General features: G+C 48.9%; 1 protein-coding gene across 1 annotated transcript in view; it reads right to left on the bottom strand.

Annotated features, from left to right (window-relative positions):
* The window catches only part of plxnd1 (plexin D1), a 176737-nt gene that overhangs the window by 123277 nt on the left and 37170 nt on the right, over window positions 1-16290 (bottom strand). The window contains exons 3-4 of the mRNA XM_080184802.1: window positions 11545-11676; window positions 6089-6189 (exon numbers count right to left, since the gene is read on the bottom strand). Of these exons, the coding sequence (XP_080040928.1) occupies window positions 6089-6189; window positions 11545-11676 (233 nt within the window). The remainder of the gene's footprint in view (window positions 1-6088; window positions 6190-11544; window positions 11677-16290) is intronic.

Genomic DNA, 16290 nt, shown 5'->3' on the forward strand with positions numbered 1-16290 from the left:
ATCATCGTAAACCTCTAATCCCTTCACACTTATAACCCTCATCGTAACCCTCTAATCCCTTCACACTCACACTTATAACCCTCATGGTAAACCTCTAATCCTTTCACACTCACACTTATAACCCTCATGGTAAACCTCTAATCCTTTCACACTCACACTTATAACCATCATCGTAAACCTCTAATCCCTTCACATTCACACTTATAACCATCATCGTAAACCTCTAATCCCTTCACACTTATAACCCTCATGGTAAACCTCTAATCCCTTCACACTCACACTTATAACCATCATCGTAAACCTCTAATCCCTTCACATTCACACTTATAACCATCATCGTAAACCTCTAATCCCTTCACACTTATAACCCTCATCGTAACCCTCTAATCCCTTCACACTCACACTTATAACCCTCATGGTAAACCTCTAATCCCTTCACACTCACACTTATAACCCTCATCGTAAACCTCTAATCCCTTCACACTCACACTTATAACCATAATCGTAAACCTCTAATCCCTTCACACTCACACTTATAACCCTCATCGTAAACCTCTAATCGCTTCACACTCACACTTATAACCATCATCGTAAACCTCTAATCCCTTCACACTCACACTTATAACCCTCATGGTAAACCTCTAATCCTTTCACACTCACACTTATAACCATCATCGTAAACCTCTAATCCCTTCACACTCACACTTATAACCATCATCGTAAACCTCTAATCCCTTCACATTCACACTTATAACCATCATCGTAAACCTCTAATCCCTTCACACTTATAACCCTCATCGTAACCCTCTAATCCCTTCACACTCACACTTATAACCCTCATGGTAAACCTCTAATCCTTTCACACTCACACTTATAACCATCATCGTAAACCTCTAATCCCTTCACACTCACACTTATAACCATCATCGTAAACCTCTAATCCCTTCACACTCACACTTATAACCCTCATCGTAAACCTCTAATCGCTTCACACTCACACTTATAACCCTCATTGTAACCCTCTAATCCCTTCACACTCACACTTATAACCATCATTGTAAACCTCTAATCCCTTCACACTCACACTTATAACCCTCATCGTAAACCTCTAATCCCTTCACACTCACACTTATAACCCTCATCGTAAACCTCTAATCCCTTCACACTCACACTTATAACCCTCATCGTAAACCTCTAATCCCTTCACACTTATAACCATCATTGTAAACCTCTAATCCCTTCACACTCACACTTATAACCCTCATCGTAAACCTCTAATCCCTTCACACTCACACTTATAACCATCATCGTAAACCTCTAATCCCTTCACATTCACACTTATAACCATCATCGTAAACCTCTAATCCCTTCACACTTATAACCCTCATGGTAAACCTCTAATCCCTTCACACTCACACTTATAACCATCATCGTAAACCTCTAATCCCTTCACATTCACACTTGTAACCATCATCGTAAACCTCTAATCCCTTCACACTTATAACCCTCATCGTAACCCTCTAATCCCTTCACACTCACACTTATAACCCTCATGGTAAACCTCTAATCCTTTCACACTCACACTTATAACCCTCATGGTAAACCTCTAATCCTTTCACACTCACACTTATAACCATCATCGTAAACCTCTAATCCCTTCACATTCACACTTATAACCATCATCGTAAACCTCTAATCCCTTCACACTTATAACCCTCATGGTAAACCTCTAATCCCTTCACACTCACACTTATAACCATCATCGTAAACCTCTAATCCCTTCACATTCACACTTATAACCATCATCGTAAACCTCTAATCCCTTCACACTTATAACCCTCATCGTAACCCTCTAATCCCTTCACACTCACACTTATAACCCTCATGGTAAACCTCTAATCCTTTCACACTCACACTTATAACCATCATCGTAAACCTCTAATCCCTTCACACTCACACTTATAACCATCATCGTAAACCTCTAATCGCTTCACACTCACACTTATAACCCTCATCGTAACCCTCTAATCCCTTCACACTCACACTTATAACCATCATTGTAAACCTCTAATCCCTTCACACTCACACTTATAACCCTCATCGTAAACCTCTAATCCCTTCACACTCACACTTATAACCATAATCGTAAACCTCTAATCCCTTCACACTCACACTTATAACCCTCATCGTAAACCTCTAATCGCTTCACACTCACACTTATAACCATCATCGTAAACCTCTAATCCCTTCACACTCACACTTATAACCCTCATGGTAAACCTCTAATCCTTTCACACTCACACTTATAACCATCATCGTAAACCTCTAATCCCTTCACACTCACACTTATAACCATCATCGTAAACCTCTAATCCCTTCACATTCACACTTATAACCATCATCGTAAACCTCTAATCCCTTCACACTTATAACCCTCATCGTAACCCTCTAATCCCTTCACACTCACACTTATAACCCTCATGGTAAACCTCTAATCCTTTCACACTCACACTTATAACCATCATCGTAAACCTCTAATCCCTTCACACTCACACTTATAACCATCATCGTAACCCTCTAATCTCTTCACACTCACACTTATAACCCTCATGGTAAACCTCTAATCCTTTCACACTCACACTTATAACCATCATCGTAAACCTCTAATCCCTTCACACTCACACTTATAACCATCATCGTAACCCTCTAATCCCTTCACACTCACACTTATAACCCTCATGGTAAACCTCTAATCCCTTCACACTCACACTTGTAACCATCATCGTAAACCTCTAATCCTTTCACACTCACACTTATAACCATCATCGTAAACCTCTAATCCCTTCACACTCACACTTATAACCATCATCGTAACCCTCTAATCCCTTCACACTCACACTTATAACCCTCATCGTAACCCTCTAATCCCTTCACACTCACACTTATAACCCTCATCGTAACCCTCTAATCCCTTCACACTCACACTTATAACCCTCATCGTAACCCTCTAATCCCTTCACACTCACACTTAAGCCCTCATTGTAACCCTCTAATCCTCTCACCCTGACGCTTGTAACCTTCGACCTAACCCTTTAATCCCCCACCTCACATTTATAACCCTCACATTCCCCTCTAATCCACTCACCCTGAAGCTCATGACCTTCAAATTCACCATATAATCCCCTCATCTTTGTATTTATAATCCTCACCCTTGTCTAAAGAGATGCAACCTGTCATTTCTTTCCTGATATGTAAACCTGCCTGACCCAACCCTGCCTCCGACAGACCTCCAACCGATCACTAAACGATGCAAAGGATTTCCTCGCAATAGGGGTGCAGGCAGAGACTCAGACCTAAGGGGTGGGATATTATGATGGTCTAAAGGCCACAGGGGTCATTAATAGATCTCCCCATGGACTTTGTGGAATACGAACTGCCTTATAGAGTGAGTGAAGGCTCACTCAATGGGAAAGAGTTAGCGAGGGTTTTTAAGCCTGTCACAGTATGGACCAGAATTGTCAGTCCTGAGGTGAACACACCCTGACTATATGTCACAGAAGCAGCCTCTTCTTGTGGTGCACATTAAAGGGAGTTAGTGACGGGAAATTGGCTGAATTCCGCATTGGCGATGAGGAGAATAATTCTTTTTCTCCATCATTCCTTCCGGACAATTTCCATAAGTCAAGAATCTCTGGTAAGGAGAAGTCATAATGCCTGATAATCTTGTAAACCTCGATCAGGTCTATGAGTGGCATGGACAGAGTGGACAGTTAGATGTTCTTTCATAGGGTAGAAAAATCAAGTCCTAGGGCACGTAGGTTTAAGGTGCATGGGGAAAAGTTTTGAGGAGATGTGTGAGGCAAGTTTTTTTTACACAGAGGGTGGTGAATGTCTGGAACACACTGCCTGGGGAGGTGGTGAGAGCAGGTACGATCACAGCATTTAAGGGTAACTAGATGAATACATGATCGGTCAGATGGGACTGGAAGGATACGGACTCCATAAGTACATACGGTCTTAGAATAGGCATGGCATCATGATTGGTGCAGGTTTAGAGGGCCGAAGGGCCTGTTCCTGTGCTGTTCTTTGTTCTGTGCCTCTTTTTGGGAAACTTTAACGTTATGATACAATGGGGAAGACTGGGTCCAGTATACTGAGCACATACATTACTTCTTGTGTGCTAACAACATTGAAGGGAATGAAAAATGTAGCATTGTTGACATTAGGCAGCGTGATAAAAAATCTGACCTATCTACATACTCTTGACTTAAAAACTTCTAACTGGTAGACCTGGTAAAAAACTACTATGACCTGAAGCCCTCTGCAATCCTCCACTTCTACAATGCTGGGAGAACGCCTGGAGAATCTGTTACTGAGGTCTCAGCTAGGGTGCAGAAATTGGCTGAAAATTGTGAATTTGGACTGCCTCTTAAATGAAACGTGAGACAGATTGGTATGTGGCATAAATGAACTAACCACCCAAAAGAAGCTGCTGCCAGAACTCAAATTGGATTTAAAGAAAGCCATTGAGATTGCTTTATCACTTGAAAATGCAGAAAAAGGTGTTCAGGGGCTACAGGAAGTTTGAGGCAGCAATGTCATCCAATTAGGGGGAGGGATCTTGTGTAATCAATCTCCAATGGACAGTGCTTGCATAAACCAGGAGTTAATGGGCTCCTGTTGATATAGGAACCCTAATGTCACCACCTGTTAGTCAAGGAAAGGCAGTGGTGAGCCTGAGATTATTGAAGAACATATCCAGAAAGGTGCAATTGCCAGAGAACAGATTATTGCAAGCACTGTCAAAGGACACAACCAAGCCAACTTTCAGGAACAGGCAAAATGCATTATTTCCAGTGAAAAAGCTGAGGCCAGTACCTGCCTGTACCATGCAGATATCCTTCGCTCCACAGACAGAGACACTATAACTGAATTGTATCATCACAAAAATAGTTGCCCCAATAAATGGTAGAATCAGTAGTGAATGGCCATCCCTTGAAGATGGAACTGGACATGGGAACTGCTGTCTCCTTTATCAGAGAACAAGCATATAAGCATCTCCAAACTGGCATCCAACACCTGAGGTTGGAAGAAAAGCAGGCCAGACTAGCCACTTACACAGGGAAATGTTCACAGATAAAAAGTCTGTACAATTTACACCTGCAGTCCCTGTTCTTAAAGCCAGTAAATCAGTTAATCTCTGTGGTGACTATAACTAACAGTCAATCAAGTTTCCAACCTCGATAGTTATTCCACACCTCAAATTGAAGATTTGTATGCTAAGTTAGCAGGCAGCAAGATGTTCTCCAAATTGGACATAAGCCATGCCTATTTTCAGCTTGAATTGGACAAGTCCTCCCAGAAATACATGATAATTAACAAGCAGAAGTGGCTTCATGAATATACTGGCTTGCCCTTTGGGGTCTCATCAGCATGCTCAAATTTTCTAAAGAGTTATGGAGAACACCCTCCAGGAGCTACCCAAGATAGCAGTCTCCTTAGCCGATGTCTTAGATGATCACGGGGGCTTCAGAACAGGAATCCCTGGCCAACCCAGGAGAAGTCTTGCAAAGAGTTTCCAGAGCGGGAGTTTGCTTGAAGAGGGCGAAGTGTGTTTTCCAAGCTGCTGAAGTGACCTATTTAGGCTATTGAGTAGATGGTAAAGGGGTTATATCCAGTGGAGGACAAGGTAAAGGTCATCAAGGAGGCACCAACCCAAGGAACACTGCAGTATTAAAACACAGCCGGGGGTTAGTCATTAATTATGGAAAATGTGTCTCAAATTTGGCTTCCGTGCTGGCCCTCTTACATTCTGCACTATGAAAATACCAAAGATGGTCGCTGTAAAGGAACAGTACTTTATTGCACAAAATAAAGCAAAGCAAAAACCGCAAGCCTATGGTGAACACAAACAGGTCCCAGTTAGGACAATGCAATAATGGACCTACTCAGGGGCCTGCTTTATACAGGGCTCAGTATACAAGCTCCAGCTGATAAGTGATTACCAATTCCCAGGGAGGTCGATCAATGATTCCCCATGCAAGTCTTGAGGGTTATCACAGGTTTCAAACACCGATTGGTTCCCTACCTGCTCTCCAAGGTGCACCATCCACAGTGGGCATCATCTGCACTGAGACACTCCTGACAGGACTGGTACTGGTCACAGGTGGCAACTTGCACCCGGCTAACCTGTCAAAAGCAAGAGAATAAAACTCAGGGATTGGCTGCTAAGATGACCAATGACAGCGCACCTGGAGACAAGATCACCCAATAATTCAAAGACTAGAAAAGATAACCAATGTGAGGGACCTGGAGGGAGAGGATCAAGTGATCACTCAATGACTAGCAGAGATAACCAATGGAAGGGTCCCAGGGAGAGGATCACCCTATCATGTGTGAAAAGCGAAGTCACTACCAGCTGTAGGGCTGCTGGAAAGTGGCTCCAACTCAAAACAGGCGGACACCAACTCATTAATGTATGAGTCCACTGTGCAGCAGTCCAGAATGAACAGGAGTCAGTGCTTGTATCAGACTGGGAGACACAGAGCAGAAGTCAGACTGAGTGACTCATTGGAACACCAGATAACTGGAGGAAGAAATCTGTGAGGTTCAGTTATATATATAAATCACTCTGAACTCCTGATTCGATTCCAGCCAGTAACTAACTCCAGGGTATCTATTATTCGATGTATAAACCACCTCAAACCCTTCGATTAGATTCCAGTCGGTAGCTCACTCACGGGTATCTGTTATTCTATTCTGCTGTGTAGTCAAACACAGAGGAAATCCTGCAGGCATTTCAACTGATACATGTATTGAGTTACAGGTTTGAATCTAATCGTGGGGTTTGGAGGAATTTATATATAGATATATAGAAAACAGATACGCGGGAGTGAGTTACAGGCTGGAATCTAATTGAGGGGTTTGGGCTGGTTTATATGTAGAATAACCGATGCCCGGGAATGAGTTACTGACTGGAATTTTACCGGGGAGTTCGAGTGGTTTATACATAGAATAACAAATACCTAGGAGTGAATCACAGACTGGAACCTAATTGAGTGGTTTGTATATAGATTAAGAGATACTGGGAGTGAGTCACAGACTGGAACCCAATCGAGGGGTTTGGAATGATTTATATAGAACAACAGATACCCGTGAGTGAGCTACCGACTGGAATCTAATCAAAGGGTTTGAGGTGGTTTATTTATTGAATAATAGATACCCAGGAGTGATTTACTGACTGGAACCTAATCAGAGGTTCAGAGTGATTTATATACATAACAGATACCCAGGAGTGAGTTACAGACTTGAATCTAATCGAGGGGTTCAGGGTGTTAATATATAGAATAAAAGGTGCCTGGGAGTGAGTTACTGACTGGAATCTAATTGAGGAAGTTGAAGTAGTTTATATATAGAATAACAGATGCCCAGGACTGAGTGACTGACTGGAATCTAATTGAGGGGTTCAGGCTGATTTATATAAAGAATAACAGATACCCAGGAGTGAGTTACAAACTGGAATCTAATCAAAGGGTTCAGGGTGGGTTTGTATATAGAATAACAGATATCCAGAAGTGAGTTATCGACTGGAATCTAATCGAAGGATTCAAGTGGTTTATGTATAGAATAACAGATACCGGGAGTGAGTCACAGACTGGAATCTAATCAAGGAGTTGGAGGCGATTTATATATAGAAAAATTGATACCCGGAAGTGAGTTACAGACTGCAATCTAAGTGAGGGGTTTGGGATGGTTTATATATAGAATGGGCAGTGTAATGGCACAGTGGTTAGCACTGCTGCCTCACAATGCCAAAGACCCAGGTTCGGTTCCCTGCTTGGCCCACTGTCTGTGTGGAGTTTGCATGTTCTCCCCATGTCTGAGTGGGTTTCCTCCAGGTGCTCCAGTTTCCTCCCACAGTCCAAAGACATGTGCGTTAGGTTGATTGGCCATTCTAAATTAACCCTAGTGTCATGGAGATTAGCAGGGTAACTATGTGGGGTTACAGGAATAGGGTGGGATTGTAGTCGGTGCAGGCATGATGGGCTGAATGGCCTCCTTCCACACTGTAGGGACTCAATAATTCTATTCCAATTACAGATACCTGGGATTGAGTAACAGACTAATCAGGAGGTTCAGGGTGGTTATAAAAATAGAATAACAAATCCCAAGAGTAAGTTACAGATAGGAATCTAATTGAGTGGTTCAGGATGGTTTATATATAGAATAACAGAGTGAGTTCAGAATGATTTATATATATATATATAACAGATTCCTGAGAGTGAGTTACAGACTGGAATCTAATCGAGGAGTTCGGGATGGTTTATATATAGAATAACAGAGTGAGTTCAGAATGATTTATATATATATATATAACAGATTCCTGAGAGTGAGTTACAGACTGGAATCTAATCGAGGAGTTCGGGACGGTTTATATATAGAATAACAGAGTGAGTTCAGAATGATTTATATATATATAACAGATTCCTGAGAGTGAGTTACAGACTGGAATCTAATCGAGGAGTTCGGGACGGTTTATATATAGAATAACAGAGTGAGTTCAGAATGATTTATATATATATATATATATAACAGATTCCTGAGAGTGAGTTACAGACTGGAATCTAATCGAGGAGTTCGGGACGGTTTATATATAGAATAACAGAGTGAGTTCAGAATGATTTATATATATATAACAGATTCCTGAGAGTGAGTTACAGACTGGAATCTAATCGAGGAGTTCGGGACGGTTTATATATAGAATAACAGAGTGAGTTCAGAATGATTTATATATATATATAACAGATTCCTGAGAGTGAGTTACTGACTGGAATCTAATCGAGGAGTTCGGGACGGTTTATATATAGAATAACAGAGTGAGTTCAGAATGATTTATATATATATAACAGATTCCTGAGAGTGAGTTACTGACTGGAATCTAATCGAGGAGTTCGGGACGGTTTATATATAGAATAACAGAGTGAGTTCAGAATGATTTATATATATACATAACAGATTCCTGAGAGTGAGTTACAGACTGGAATCTAATCGAGGAGTTCGGGACGGTTTATATATAGAATAACAGAGTGAGTTCAGAATGATTTATATATATATATATAACAGATTCCTGAGAGTGAGTCACTGACTGGAATCTAATCGAGGAGTTCGGGATGGTTTATATATAGAATAACAGAGTGAGTTCAGAATGATTTATATATATATAACAGATTCCTGAGAGTGAGTTACAGACTGGAATCTAATCGAGGAGTTCGGGACGGTTTATATATAGAATAACAGAGTGAGTTCAGAATGATTTATAAATATATATATAACAGATTCCTGAGAGTGAGTTACTGACTGGAATCTAATCGAGGAGTTCGGGATGGTTTATATATAGAATAACAGAGTGAGTTCAGAATGATTTATATATACATAACAGATTCCTGAGAGTGAGTTACAGACTGGAATCTAATCGAGGAGTTCGGGATGGTTTATATATAGAATAACAGAGTGAGTTCAGAATGATTTATATATATACATAACAGATTCCTGAGAGTGAGTTACTGACTGGAATCTAATTGAGGAGTTCGGGATGGTTTATATATAGAATAACAGAGTGAGTTCAGAATGATTTATATATATACATAACAGATTCCTGAGAGTGAGTTACTGACTGGAATCTAATTGAGGAGTTCGGGATGGTTTATATATAGAATAACAGAGTGAGTTCAGAATGATTTATATATATACATAACAGATTCCTGAGAGTGAGTTACTGACTGGAATCTAATTGAGGAGTTCGGGATGGTTTATATATAGAATAACAGATACCTGGAATCTAATCAATGGGTTCAGCTAACCCTGTAGATATACCACCTGTAATGTACAGTGTGATACACATTAGTGTAGTCACTCTGTGTGTTTTGTTTGTCTGACTATCTCTGCATTGAATATAAGAAGCTGCATTCGCAAAATCAGTGAATTCATACAAAGGGAATTATCAAGAAGTGCGCAGATCCCCATGCTAATGGTCGGGAGATGGTCAGTGATTCAGTTGACACCACTCTCAGCGTAGTCTGACATACTTTCACAAGTGGTCAACAACACACAACCACCTAGCTCTCATATGTAGCTGCACCCATGTACATCGGCTATTGGTCCCAAACACGAGGTAGTGTCCCCCCCTCCTCCCAAACACTGGTGGGTCTCTCTGTCCCTCGGGACATTGGCCGGTCTCTCTGTCCTTCAGGACACTGGCCCGTCTCTCTGTCCCTCCTCTGGATGCTAGCCCATCTCTCTGTCCCTCCTCCGGACGCTAGCCCATCTCTCTGTCCCTCCTCTGGATGCTAGCCCATCTCTCTGTCCCTCCTCTGGATGCTAGCCCATCTCTCTGTCCCTCCTCCGGACGCTAGCCCATCTCTCTGTCCCTCCTCCGGACGCTAGCCCATCTCTCTGTCCCTCCTCCGGACGCTAGCCCATCTCTCTGTCCCTCCTCCGGACGCTAGCCCATCTCTCTGTCCCTCCTCCGGACGCTAGCCCATCTCTCTGTCCCTCCTCTGGATGCTGGCCCATCTCTCTGTCCCTCCTCCGGACGCTAGCCCATCTCTCTGTCCCTCCTCTGGATGCTGGCCCATCTCTCTGTCCCTCCTCTGGACGCTAGCCCATCTCTCTGTCCCTCCTCTGGATGCTGGCCTGTCTCTCTGTCCCTCCTCTGGATGCTGGCCCGTCTCTGTGTCCCTCCTCTGGATGCTGGCCCATCTCTCTGTCCCTCCTCTGGATGCTGGCCCGTCTCTCTGTCCCTCCTCTGGATGCTGGCCCATCTCTCTGTCCCTCCTCTGGATGCTGGCCCGTCTCTCTGTCCCTCCTCTGGATGCTGGCCCGTCTCTCTGTCCCTCCTCTGGATGCTAGCCCGTCTCTCTGTCCCTCCTCTGGATGCTGGCCCGTCTCTCTGTCCCTCCTCTGGATGCTGGCCCGTCTCTCTGTCCCTCCTCTGGATGCTGGCCCGTCTCTCTGTCCCTCCTCTGGATGCTAGCCCATCTCTCTGTCCCTCCTCTGGATGCTGGCCCGTCTCTCTGTCCCTCCTCTGGATGCTGGCCCGTCTCTCTGTCCCTCCTCTGGATGCTGGCCCGTCTCTCTGTCCCTCCTCTGGATGCTGGCCCGTCTCTCTGTCCCTCCTCTGGATGCTGGCCCGTCTCTCTGTCCCTCCTCTGGATGCTAGCCCATCTCTCTGTCCCTCCTCTGGATGCTGGCCCGTCTCTCTGTCCCTCCTCTGGATGCTGGCCCGTCTCTCTGTCCCTCCTCTGGATGCTAGCCCATCTCTCTGTCCCTCCTCTGGATGCTGGCCCATCTCTCTGTCCCTCCTCTGGATGCTAGCCCATCTCTCTGTCCCTCCTCTGGATGCCGAGCAGTGTGCGTGACGCGACGACAGGCAGTTTGTGTGAAGACCATTGATTAACTCATAAATATCACCCAACACCCACTAACATACAAGCAACCAATTTTAAAAAGGGTGAATATTGTATGACCTCTTTGGATTTTACTCACCTGATAACGAGTCATGACATAGAGGTAGGTCTCATCCATTGGATCAAAATGCATGAGGTGATGGACAGGTTCCCCTGGCGCCACTGGAATCAGTTCCCTCTTCCCAATCGACAAATCACTCTGTATGTTCAGCTGGGAAAACAGAATGAAATGGTCAGGACAACTCCTGTCAGCTCCCACTTAGCGTTTCAATCCCAGTTAATGTATAGAGGGAGCTCGGGCCCAGAGGATCATTTCTCCAATCGGATTTCTGTCCCTGTGCCAAAGTCACAGCCTTATTAAAGTCAATCTGTGACACCCTGTGTGACTGTGAGAAAGGGAGACTGTGCCTCCCCATCCAGCAGACTCTGACACAGAGACCACACCATCCTCCTCTAGCCCCATACCCCTGCGCCATCTCTCTTCTCCTGTAACTCCAGCCTCTTCACCAGCCCCATTTTCAATTGCCTCACCTGGGCCCTTGGTTCTGGATTTCCCACTCTCCTTCCCACCCAGCCTCTGTCCTCCAATTCACTCTCCTTTCAGTCACTCCCTAATACGTACCGCATCGACCAAACATTTCATCAGCTGATCTGGTATCTCCTAATTGTTTCCATATCAAACATTGTTATTCAGTTTCCCTCCAACTACTTGGGTTTCTTTCTTATGTTAAAAACGCAGGGCAGAATAATTTGTCAGAGTGTCAGCCTCTGACTGAAAACCGGAGTGAATCTCTCCAGATGCAGAGCCGCGGTTTCAGACCAGAGTTTCCTGCACCCAGTGCACAGAGGATCTGGGGAGTGATTTATGAGCGGGGCTGGTTCCACACAGATTGGGGCCATCACTCTAGCAGGGCGGGGCTGGCTGCATAGAGATTGGGGCTCTGCCCTCTACCCTCCACCACGCATATGGGGACATCCTCACCCCTCACTGGAGGAGAGTTTTCCCTTTGTCAGAACCCCATTGGCAAGGCCCTGCCTTGGCACTCCTCCCCCATCCCCCCCAATGGCCTCCAGCTACTCCATTCTCCTGGTGTAGTCATCATTACTGGTTTGTGTATTCAGAGACCAGTTGTGATTCATGCTGGTATGATGGCATGAGATTCTATTTGACCAGACACTGTGGTGTAAAGCCTTTTAATCATATTAAAACTTATTTTAAATCATGCAAATCCGTTCCACGTCCTTTTGGAACCTGATTTCAAGACCAGCCGAGAATGGGGAAGATCTCAAACTGACACAAATTCCATTTTGGTCCTCTGCTGAGATTCCATGACCATGGTGAACGGTCCAGCTAAATCTCACCCAACATACACACACCTTGTTTTTTGGGATTGCCCAGGGGCTTTGAACCTCCAGCATCTGCAGAAAAACGCCAGTCATTCTTGTTGGCAGCTGAAGAATATTAATCTGGAACGAGCCTTTGATCTGCAGCACCCTCAGTCCTGACCGTTCCTGGCCTACCTCCACTGCCAACCCTGGGGATCTCTGACCAGCTTTCACACAGTGCACAATGTGAAGCTGATCCAAGTGGACAAAACGCAGGATTTTCCAGCCCCAACCTACTACTGGGATCATCCAGCCCTGCTAAAAATCATTTGGATGTACGGCTGGCAATCTCATCTGGTGGTGAGTTCAATCCAGGACTGTGAACCTATTCAATCCACAAGCCGCTTACTCATGTGATAGAGAGTGACAGAGCCAGACTGTGAGCTGCTGACAGTGTGACGGACTGAAAAGGAGGAGACAGTGTCAGAGAGATTCTCCTTTGTAAACTGGGTCAGAAAGACTGAGAGAACTAGAGGTCATCAGGGAACAGAGACCTTTTCAAAGAGTTGTACATTGCAAGAAGACAGCTGAAAAGGAAAGAACATCCAGATTCTGGAAAAGGACGGATTAGTGGAGCAAACAAAGTGCTGGTAATGATGCTGTGAGGATAACAAGGGAGAGGAAGTGTGTTCAGATGGGATTTGGAAAGGATGATGCTGTGATATTGATAAGAGAGAGGGACACAGGAAGTGCAGATTGAATCTCCTGTACAGTGAAGCTGTTAACAATATTTTCCAATCAGCCTGGCTCCTGGGCTGATAGCAGCTTCCAGCTGCTCTGATTGATAATATAGTTACTGGGAGAGCAGGCTGCCTCAGACATTCAATCTACATCACCTAACCAGTCTCAGAACACAACCAGAGGTGAATTCACCCACCCCCAGCCATCCAATCACTCACTGCATTCTGTCTGTCTGTGCAGTCCCAAATGTCTGTCTTTATAGGCTGCAAAAATTATATTTCATTACCTTCATTAGCATAGAGCACCAGGGAGGGGAAGGGACAGGGGGAGAGGGAGGGAGAGAGGGACGGGGGGGAGAGTGACGGGGGGAGAGGGACGGAGGGGGAGAGGGACGGACGGGAGAGGGACGGGGGGGAGAGGGACGGGGGGGGAGAGGGACGGGGGGAAGGGGACGGGGGAAGGGGACGGGGGGAAGGGGGGGAGGGGACGGGGGGGAAGGGGACGGGGGGAAGGGGACGGGGGGGAAGGGGACGGGGGGAAGGGGACGGGGGGAAGGGGACGGGGGGAAGGGGGGGGAGGGGACGGGGGGAAGGGGACGGGGGGAAGGGGGGGGAGGGGACGGGGGGGAAGGGGACGGGGGGAAGGGGACGGGGGGAAGGGGGGGGAGGGGACGGGGGGAAGGGGGGGGAGGGGACGGGGGGAAGGGGACGGGGGGAAGGGGACGGGGGGAAGGGGACGGGGGGGAAGGGGACGGGGGGAAGGGGACGGGGGGAAGGGGGGGGAGGGGACGGGGGGGAAGGGGACGGGGGGAAGGGGACGGGGGGAAGGGGGGGAGGGGACGGGGGGAGGGGACGGGGGGAAGGGGACGGGGGGGAAGGGGACGGGGGAAGGGGGGGGAGGGGACGGGGGGAAGGGGACGGGGGGAAGGGGACGGGGGGGAGGGGACGGGGGAAGGGGACGGGGGGAAGGGGACGGGGGAAGGGGACGGGGGGGATGGGGACGGGGGAAGGGGACGGGGGGAAGGGGACGGGGGGGAAGGGGACGGGGGGAAGGGGACGGGGGGAAGGGGACGGGGGGAAGGGGACGGGGGAAGGGGACGGGGGAAGGGGACGGGGGGAAGGGGACGGGGGGGAGGGGACGGGGGGAAGGGGGGGGAGGGGACGGGGGGAAGGGGACGGGGGGGAGGGGACGGGGGGAAGGGGACGGGGGGAAGGGGACGGGGGGAAGGGGGGAGGGGACGGGGGGAGGGGACGGGGGAAGGGGACGGGGGGGAAGGGGACGGGGGAAGGGGGGAAGGGGACGGGGGGAAGGGGACGGGGGGAAGGGGACGGGGGGAAGGGGGGGGAGGGGACGGGGGGAGGGGACGGGGGGAAGGGGACGGGGGGGAGGGGACGGGGGAAGGGGACGGGGGGGAAGGGGACGGGGGAAGGGGACGGGGGGAAGGGGACGGGGGGAAGGGGACGGGGGGAAGGGGACGGGGGGAAGGGGACGGGGGGATGGGGACGGGGGAAGGGGACGGGGGGGAGGGGACGGGGGGAAGGGGACGGGGGGAAGGGGACGGGGGGGAGGGGACGGGGGGAAGGGGACGGGGGGAAGGGGACGGGGGGAGGGGACGGGGGGAAGGGGACGGGGGGGAAGGGGACGGGGGGGAAGGGGACGGGGGGAAGGGGACGGGGGGGAGGGGACGGGGGGAAGGGGACGGGGGGAAGGGGACGGGGGGGAAGGGGACGGGGGGGAGGGGGACGGGGGGAAGGGGACGGGGGGGAAGGGGACGGGGGGAAGGGGACGGGGGGAAGGGGACGGGGGGAAGGGGACGGGGGGGAGGGGGACGGGGGGAAGGGGACGGGGGGAAGGGGGGGGAGGGGACGGGGGGAGGGGACGGGGGGAAGGGGACGGGGGGGAGGGGACGGGGGGGAAGGGGACGGGGGGGAAGGGGACGGGGGGAGGGGACGGGGGGAAGGGGACGGGGGGGAGGGGACGGGGGGGAAGGGGACGGGGGGGAAGGGGACGGGGGGGAAGGGGACGGGGGAAGGGGACGGGGGGAAGGGGACGGGGGAAGGGGACGGGGGGAAGGGGACGGGGGAGGGATGAGGGGAGGGGGAGGGACTGGGGAGGGGGAAGGGGAAAGGGGTTGGGGGGAGGGGGATGGGTGTGGGGAGGGCGACAGGATAGGGGGGTAAGGTGGCGGGGGTGGTGGCAGGACGGGGGGTGGGGGCAGGGTGGGTAGGGGGAAGGGGGTTGGGGAGGGGGAGCAGGGCTGGTAGTGGTGAGGGGGGAGGGGGATGGGAGGATGGGGGTGATGGGGGGAGGTGGAGGGGGAGTGGGTGTAGGGGAGGGTAGGATGGGCGGCGAGGGAAGGAGGGGAGAGGGAAGAGGGGAGGAGGGGGAGAGGGTGGGGGGGAGGGGGAGAGGGGAGGGAGAGGAAGGGAGGCGAGGTGAGGGGAAGGGAGGCGAGGCGAGGGGAAGGGAGGCGAGGTGAGGGGAAGGGAGGCGAGGCGAGGGGAAGGGAGGCGAGGCGAGGGGACGTGAGTGGAGGGGAAGGGAGGGGAGGTGAGGGGAAGGGAAGGGAGGCAAAGTGAAGGGAGGTGTAGTGAGGGGAGATGAGGTGAGGGGAATGGATGGGGAGGGGAGGGAATAGAGACGAGTGTCGTTTCCCATTCACTGACATTTCCAATGACTGATGCTGACAGAGCTCTGAGTCCTGATGAAGAATTAGAGGAACAGCCTTCCACAGCCTCAAGATATCTTCAGGTGCCTT

This window comes from Carcharhinus amblyrhynchos, chromosome 3 (genome assembly GCF_965287045.1).
Source record: "Carcharhinus amblyrhynchos chromosome 3, sCarAmb.v2.hapA, whole genome shotgun sequence".
Classification (NCBI taxonomy): Eukaryota; Metazoa; Chordata; class Chondrichthyes; order Carcharhiniformes; family Carcharhinidae; genus Carcharhinus; species Carcharhinus amblyrhynchos.